Below are 7,724 nucleotides of genomic sequence, written 5' to 3'. Positions count from 1 at the left end.
GGCCTCGGCTCCACCTCAACCAAGTGGTAAGAAGTTGACCTGGTCGGAAAGACAAGCACAAGCGAAGAAGCAAGCCGAAGAGGAAGAGGCAAGCTCTAAAGCTGCCAGTGTAGCAGGTGAGTCGGGCATTGACCTGGCTCACGACAGCTGGTGTTGGTGCAGGTACCGCTTCAGGCGCAGCTGCGGGAGCTGCATCCGCTGCCAGTGCCCCTCCTCCACCTCCGGCCCCGCCAGCTCCACCTGCTCCAACTGCCCCCGCTGCCCTCCCTCCTCGACCCCGATCGCCTGATTCCGACGAAGACGCCAATCAAGATGAGGACGACTGGGGCGACGCGCCATCAGCTCCCAAGGGCGAAGTGTTCAAGCCCGAACCTGTGGAGGACGAAGATGGTGGTGTCGCCGCGCCACCACCTCCACCTCCGCCCCCGCCTCCTCCACCGCCTCAGGCTAAGGACCCGGTGAGCTTAAGCTGGGAAGCGACCGTTGACAGATTCCTAGCAAGTCGAAGAACTCGAACGCCTGAAAACGGATCTCACGCTTGAGGAGGCGCCTGGAGCTGGCGCGCCACCACCTGTACCTATGGCTTCGAGACCGGGTCCTGCAGCCCCGCCTGCTGGTCAGAAGGCGAAAGCAGTGTATGATTATGAAGTGAGTAAGGGCGATAGCAATGCTGACGTCTTTAGGCTGCGGAAGAGGTGAGATTTTGCTTACGACCCCACTGACCCCTAAGGGCGAGATTGGTTTCGCGGATGGCGAAATCTTGACTCAAATAGAGCAGCTCGACGAGGGTGAGTCCGTCATCCGCGCCGCTCGCTCAAAAATTAGGCTGGTGGTCTGGAACAAATGCCAACGGACAATCTGGTCTATTCCCCGCTAATTATGTCGAGTTGATTGAAGACGATGGCCCTGCCGAGGGAGAGGCACCACCTGCCGCCCCTCCTCCACCTCCGGCACCCCCGGCGCCCCCGGCTGCACAAGCTGCAAATAGGGAGGCGGAGGAAGAGGAAGAGGGCGAAGTCATGGTCGCGCAATACGAGTGAGCATCGCCGCGACTACCCTGCTGATGCTACTAGCTATGACGCGGCTGAAGATAATGAAATCTCGTTCAAAGAGGGCGAACGGATCACAAATATTGACAAGGTGGATGCCGATTGGTGGCAGGGCACCAACAATGGCAAGACTGGTTTATTCCCAGGTGGGTGCGGTGGCAAAGTCTCGACTGACTCTCTAGCGGCTTATGTGTGCGCGCCTGACGAGTACCAGCCATCATAGCGGACACCGATTGCCCCGGAGTTCTGTGTAGCGTAAAGAATCAGGGCCTCTGTATACGGTCCCAAATGAATGCACGAAGTGTCTATGCACACGTCTCTGCATGGCTACATGAGTGTATGGAAAAAATGTCGTTAAGTTTGCCCTCAGCGAGCTTGTGTAGAGTTGGAGTTCTGTGATGTCGTCGTGTCGTTTTGTGGAGCTGAACGATAAGCGCTGGAGACTGACATCCGCTCACTGTAGTAATTACCCCACCCGCCGCTATTGTAGTAGGCCTGCGCTGCCGCCTGATCCCATCCGCCGTTGTGAGTTTCTCCTTGACCCGGCTGACCCGGCACCCCTGTCTGACCATAGTTATACCCTCCGTAATACCCGTACTGTGGGTAAGCATTTGCGCCAGGCTGTTGCTGAGCAACGTCAGCGGGGGGACCAACGAGCACTCACCATTGGGTACGGAGACTGGCCGCCAGAGCTCGACCCCTCCGCCTTGTCCTTACCCCAAGAACACCGGATCGGTCTACCATGAACCAGTTGGTTTTGCAAATGTGTAATGGCCATGGCGGCATTGTGGTGTGAGTCCAGCTTGACAAATGCGAAACCTCTATCGGCCTGCATACGGATCTCGACGATGTATCCGTATCCCTGAAATAATGGCACCAGATCCGCTTGCGTGGTATACGGGATAAGGTTTCCGACATAGACTGTCGAGTTGAAATCTGGGACCTGGCGTGAGACCGAATCGTATGACATGGGTTGAGAATAGGAACCACCGGACCCAGATGCTGAACCGCTCATTGGCTGGGCCAAACCAGTCGCTCCTGATCCCATCCCCAATGGCGTGGATGAAGACCCTTGCGGCGGTGAGGTCATTGAGGGCATCGGTGGCATGCCCATGCCGCCTGGTCTACCTCCCCCTGTCTGAGTCTTCTGATTCGCCCAGTTGACACGGATGGCTCGGGAGCCCAACCATTCGCCGTTCATTGCATTGATGGCCTGTTCCGCGTCCGCTTTATCTCTAAAAGGATTTCAGCGAGCACCAGGACATCGCTCCGAACTCACCTGAAAGACAGAAAGCCATACCCTCTGCTCTTGCCCGAGTTCATATCCCACATGACTCTTGCTTCGCTCATGGTGCCAAACGCGCCGAAAGCCTTTGCCAACACCTCGTCATTGACTTCCGGACTGAGATCGCCAACAAAGACGTGATAATGATGTTGTGTATCCTCCTTATTCTGTTGGCCTTGATACGCCCAGTTGACCCTCACTTCCGCTTCGAAAATCTTTCGTCCGTTCAAGGTCTGAAGAGCCTGCTCTGCAGACCGCATGTCCGTGTACTCGACGAAGCCATAGTTGAACCCTCCATGTTGGAAGTTTCTATCCTGTATGATTTTCGCAGTCACGACGGGTCCAGCGACTGCAAAGATTTCTCCAAGCATGTATTCGGTGACACGAGGTGACAGGTTGCCAATGTAGAGATGAGGCTTCTTCGGCGCATCGATAGGTTGACCCGTAGTGGCATTGTATTGCTCGCCTCCAAACGTGACCGGTGCGCTCATAGTGTATAAGATGCGATTGTGTTTGCGGTGGGATGGGGGACGGACACTGAGAAGACAATTGGAAGGCCGGAAGAGAGTGGAAAGATCACACCACGTATCGCAATGAGCCCTGAGAGATGGAACAGAGAAGAAAGAAGCCCACGACAGACCACCAAGAACAGTAGGATAACCCACTCTCAACTTGCGAGGGATGATCGCACGGCTAATGGTTAACTTTGGCACGATAAAAAGTGCCACATGTCTTTTACTATGCATCGGCGATATCTTTCCCCTACGCTACGCGGCTCGTCCACCTCCCCGTCCATTCCACGCACAGTGCATTGATTCATTGCTTGACTCACGCCTCAAAGGTGGACAACGATGGTGAGTCACGGGAGAAGTGTCGCGCTGACTTTCTCAGGTGGTTCTTGCAGCATCCATCTGCACCAGGAGCGGGAAACGTGAGCCCAACCTTGCTGGTTCTATCTGACCACCCGCAGCGCTCCTGTCCCGACAGTTCCGTCCCATGCCACGGTCCCGAGTGGACGGTCTGCTCGCATCATTCCCCAAACTCATCCCTGTCAACTCACAACACACCACAGTCGAAACGGCGGACGTTCGCTTCGTGTATCAGCCATTTGAAGAGCTCTATGTCTTGCTGATCACCAATAAGGCGTCAAATATCGTCCAAGTGAGTCGTGCGTGTCGCCAGATGCTTATACCCAGGACCTTTCCACGCTCAACCTCCTCGTTCGACTCATCTCCTCCTTGACCCCCGCCATGTCAGAACCCGCCATTTTACATCACTCATTCGACCTCCTCTGCGCCTTTGATGAGGTTGTATCGCTAGGCTACAAGGAGAACGTGTCTCTCACCACGGTCCGCAACATTTTAGAGGGAGAATCCCACGAGGAAAAGATCCAAGAGATCATTGCGAGGAACAAAGAGGCAGAAGCGAAAGAGGAGCTAAAACGAAGAGCCAAGCAATTGGAAATGCAGCGGAGGGAGCAACAGAAGAGGGCAGTCGGAGGTGGTGGATTCGGATCGTCCATGGGAAGTGGCATGGCGGGTGGATACCAATCCGCGCCCCGGTTTGAGGCGCCCGCTATGCCCGAATACAGGACACCGAGCCCCGCGCCTGCGCTCAGCAAACCTGCGTTCAAGGGCAGTGGCATGAAGTTGGGCAAAAAGGGCAAGCAGTCTGAATTGAGCTCCCTCTTGAGCGGAGAACCGGAACCGGAGCCAGAGCCAGAGGTGCACGCGGCGCCAGAGCCAGAGCCAGTGGCCGTGTCCGCAGACGTCCTGGAAAAGGTCGATCAGGAGAGGTGAGCGGACGTTCAAGCTCCACGCTGACAAATCAGCATTCACCTCACAATCAAAGAGCAACTCTCCGTCACCTTGCTACGCGATGGCGGTGTCAAATCGTTCGAGCTCAAAGGAGATCTAGACCTTCGCATCGCTGAACCTTCGCTCGCCAAGCTGCGGCTGACATTGGCACCGAATGATTATTCCGAGCTGCAGTTCAAGCAACATCCCAACGTTGCCAAATTCTCAGGCTCTGAGAAGATCATCGCGTTGAAGGACGCAAACAGGAGTTTCCCCGTGGGTCAAGGTCTGGGCGTCTTGCGTTGGCGAATGAGTGCGAAGGATGAGAGCAACGTGCCGTTGTCAAGTGAGTGGGCATTGCTGCCGGTTCTAACCTCTAGTCACATGCTGGCCACAACCTCGGGGAGACGGGACCTCCGACGTGGCTATCGAGTACGAGCTCGAAGCGACCCACTTGACTTTGCGCAACGTGGTCATCTCCATTCCGATACCGACGGATTCCCTTCCATCCGTGACTGGTGATGCGGATTGGCGTGCCGAGCGCAACGCCTTTGTATGGACTATCGACACGGTCGACAGCGAAAACCCGAGCGGATCTCTCGAGTTCAAATGTGATGGAGACGCAGATGCCTTCTTCCCTGTCTCGGTGGGCTTTGTGGCTGCAGGCTCTTTGGCCAACCTCGAGGTGAGTCAGGCGACTTGAGCTGGACTGATGATACAGGTGTCCAAAGCAGCATTGGTGGCGGATGGATCAGAGCAATCATTCTCGCAGGAAAAGATTCTCACTGTGGACAAGTACGAGGTTGTGTAGATACGATTTTATGCATTTGACACGATTGCGGAGATGCCGAAGCGGCAGATGACCGGAAACCATTATTCTTAATTTCATTCACGCTGCTTCTACTCATTCTACTACTCTTGCCCCCACACCATGCTAGACAAAATCCCACCCGAGGTGCTCACGCTCATCGCCTATCATTCATGCCTCCCGACATTGCTCGCTCCATCAACCCTGCTGCAAACGTCACGCGTCATTAGAGATACTATCTCGCCCTCGGCCAACCCTCGGCTATACGCTAGATTGTACAGGACTGCTTTCGACACTGCCGCGATCGAGCGAAGGCTAGGCGAGGTCAATGCGAGTCAGTATACAGTTGAGCTGCAACGTCGAGTCTCGTCTCTGTACAGGTTGTCACGGATGGTCGATCGTGGCGACCTGACTGCGATTCGAGATGAGGATGTGTGGACCATTTATCTGATGTTAATTGAGAATGGTAAGCTAGAGGGTAGAAACGAGCTGATGGACTCTAGACGGGAAGAACCTTGAACAGCTCCTCGACCTCAACGGGATCCTCCATCTTCCGACGTTTCTCCGATTGTACCATGAGCAGCACCTTTTGGCACCTGCCCTTCAACCCGGGTACCCCGCCGAGAATATTGGCAGGTCATTGATCATGTGGATAGGCTGGCTTCTGAGCCAACACAGTGAGCCGCATCGTAAAGCCTCTCTAACATCAAGACTCTGGTGTTCCCGAACCCTCTGTCGAACGTGATGAACGCTTGTTTGTCCTCCGACCTTACGTTTTCGCACCGCAGCAATACGAGGCGTACTTTGCTCCATGGACCATTCTCAATCTACCCTTGTCGTCCACGACGCCGCGGTCCTCTCGGGCTAGTCCCTACATAGCCGACCTGTCGCCAAAACCTCGAACGGTGGCTATCAACTACTTTGGCAAAGACACGAGTATCTGTCCCCCGATCCTTTCGCATGCGGCCATATTGCGTTTCTTCACGCAGGCAGAGACGTCCGGCAGGATAGCCAAGACCGCTCGTCCCGCGTCTGAGAATAATGTCTCAGTCACAGAGTCAGACTCTGACGATGATGATCTGCTCGTTGCCCAGCGCAAAGACCTCCTTTCCAGCTCCCTCCTACACGACCGCGATTTCGGCCGCCTTTTATCATGCCACGACCCATTCACCTGCCGTGGCCTCAAACCATCCTCATGGCGTGGGAGTATGGAAGGGTGCTGGGAGGGCAATTTTTCCTTTTTCGACTTTGACGCGTTCAGGGAGATGCTCGCTGGTCAATCGAGAGCATTGTATGCCGGTGAATTCGGAGAGCAGCATCAGGTATGGAGACTGAAAGAGACATTCGTTCGGCCAAAGAGGGAACAGCTGCAAGGACGCAAGGGCAAATCCCGTGCGCCACCTCTAACTGGACCCATGACCAATGCCGGCTTCCCCACCGACGTACCCTCGAGCACCGATGCAGGACTCGACACTGCACGAGCCGAAGTGACCACGCTCAACGCGACTATCCGCCAACAGCTGGACGCCATGGTGGGGTACGAGATCGTTCCGGAGAACGAGATGGATACGGCAGTGGACGAGGATGACGGACTCGAAATTCTCGTCACCGGTGTCGGGCACTCTGCATGGGGACGCTTCATTCTTAAAGGTCGGGTGCGGGCGTGGGACGGTCTAGCATCACTGGTCAAGGAGTATGCAGTGAGTTACAGTACAAGTGTCAATGGTCTGACCAGACCAGCCCGACTCTCGCGGCAAGTGGATCTACCGAGGCTACGTGGTCGCTGGAGACACTTTTGTTGGACGTTGGCGTGATACGTTCACGCCTGAAGCGTTTATAGGGTACGAAGGGACGTTTATCCTCAATCGCCGGTGATTCGACCTTGAATTACCTTGTCCATTCGTTCGACGACGCGAGTTGTCCGGTCCTTGACCACGCGGTCCATTTCCGTCTTCAACACGCCGCAGCCTTCGACGCCGAGTGTCAACATTTCTTCGAATCGATCGACGTGCAGACGGGTCTCCATTTGAGCTAGAGTGACTTTTCCGCTGGGCAAAGCGGCAACGACGAGTGTAGGGAGGTCTGCTTCTTCCGGTGCGGATAGATCCAAGAGGGGTTGTGTGAGATGCAGACCGAGAGAGAGTGATGTCACATAATCGATGAGTGATATGCCAGCGTCTACCAGAGCCAAAGTCGTGGCGTTGATTGCGGTGGGCAGTATGCCTTCAGTGTCAGCTTGGATCGATACTTGTGCTCACCCCCATCGGCTGAGATGACTTGAATGTGAACTGCAATTTCGGAACGAGGATACAGATGGGTCATGATCACAGGTTCAAACGTTTGTCGAATAGCTGCGGCGATCTCTAGCAGTCGTCTAAAGTGAGCTGAAACTGTAGGCTCCTGGACTCACTTGTCCCCTCGTGTCCGTCTCACTTCGCGTGCTCCTGCCCAAGGTGCAACTCCCACCTCCACGACGACGCTCGCCTTGTCGTGTACACTTCCGGCTCTTTGCTTAGGTTCCCTCGGTCCGAAGACGGACGCTGAGACGGTCGTCAGACCTTGAGACACGGTTGAAGAGCCATCGGCGTTTGGGTGTGTAGATAGCTCAAGACTTAGCGAGCGAAGCTCGTATGGTCTCCTAGCGTCATGACGAAGGCCTACAAGTTCAGTTCCCCATCCAGACAGCTCCACTCACCCCCGTCGTTCAATATCTCCAACCGTGAGCTCGCCATGGTGATATGATGCAATGGAAATTTGGGTCTGAAAATTGAGCCTCTTTGACGGTT

The 7,724-nt window shown here is 55.1% G+C and overlaps 5 protein-coding genes across 5 annotated transcripts; 3 read left to right on the top strand and 2 right to left on the bottom strand.

Moving 5' to 3' along the window:
* The first annotated feature begins 437 nt into the window (after nt 1-437).
* BD324DRAFT_289916 (SH3 domain-containing protein) lies at nt 438-1,479 on the top strand. The gene is made up of 7 exons (XM_022012392.1): nt 438-458; nt 503-648; nt 684-695; nt 731-788; nt 826-1,036; nt 1,074-1,195; nt 1,232-1,479. Exons 2-7 carry the CDS (start codon nt 580-582, stop codon nt 1,270-1,272), a joined length of 513 nt encoding a protein of 170 aa, XP_021867639.1. The 5' UTR covers nt 438-458; nt 503-579; the 3' UTR covers nt 1,273-1,479.
* On the bottom strand, nt 1,344-3,026 carry BD324DRAFT_640347 (hypothetical protein). The gene is made up of 4 exons (XM_022017341.1): nt 2,329-3,026; nt 1,714-2,284; nt 1,508-1,676; nt 1,344-1,471 (listed from the first exon to the last, which is right to left on the bottom strand). The coding sequence occupies exons 1-4, from the start codon at nt 2,823-2,825 to the stop codon at nt 1,416-1,418; spliced, it is 1,293 nt and encodes a 430-aa protein (XP_021867638.1). The 5' UTR covers nt 2,826-3,026; the 3' UTR covers nt 1,344-1,415.
* A 110-nt stretch (nt 3,027-3,136) lies between these two features.
* Nucleotides 3,137-4,974, top strand: BD324DRAFT_640344 (hypothetical protein). Its single transcript, XM_022017340.1, has 6 exons — nt 3,137-3,188; nt 3,226-3,265; nt 3,305-3,495; nt 3,531-4,129; nt 4,166-4,476; nt 4,511-4,974. Exons 1-6 carry the CDS (start codon nt 3,186-3,188, stop codon nt 4,831-4,833), a joined length of 1,467 nt encoding a protein of 488 aa, XP_021867637.1. The 5' UTR covers nt 3,137-3,185; the 3' UTR covers nt 4,834-4,974.
* Nucleotides 4,975-5,061: 87 nt separating this feature from the next.
* BD324DRAFT_585253 (hypothetical protein) lies at nt 5,062-6,813 on the top strand (the record flags this gene model as incomplete). Its single annotated transcript, XM_022013732.1, has 4 exons — nt 5,062-5,404; nt 5,442-5,615; nt 5,650-6,638; nt 6,679-6,813. The coding sequence occupies 4 exons, from the start codon at nt 5,062-5,064 to the stop codon at nt 6,811-6,813; spliced, it is 1,641 nt and encodes a 546-aa protein (XP_021867636.1).
* On the bottom strand, nt 6,800-7,670 carry BD324DRAFT_585251 (putative phosphorolytic exoribonuclease; the record flags this gene model as incomplete). Its single annotated transcript, XM_022013731.1, has 4 exons — nt 6,800-7,161; nt 7,197-7,312; nt 7,349-7,595; nt 7,634-7,670. 4 exons carry the CDS (start codon nt 7,668-7,670, stop codon nt 6,800-6,802), a joined length of 762 nt encoding a protein of 253 aa, XP_021867635.1.
* Nucleotides 7,671-7,724: the final 54 nt, after the last annotated feature.

The sequence above is a fragment of the Kockovaella imperatae genome (genome assembly GCF_002102565.1).
Source record: "Kockovaella imperatae strain NRRL Y-17943 chromosome Unknown BD324scaffold_29, whole genome shotgun sequence".
NCBI lineage: Eukaryota > Fungi > Basidiomycota > Tremellomycetes > Tremellales > Cuniculitremaceae > Kockovaella > Kockovaella imperatae.
This window is presented reverse-complemented; position numbering and strand designations above follow the sequence as displayed.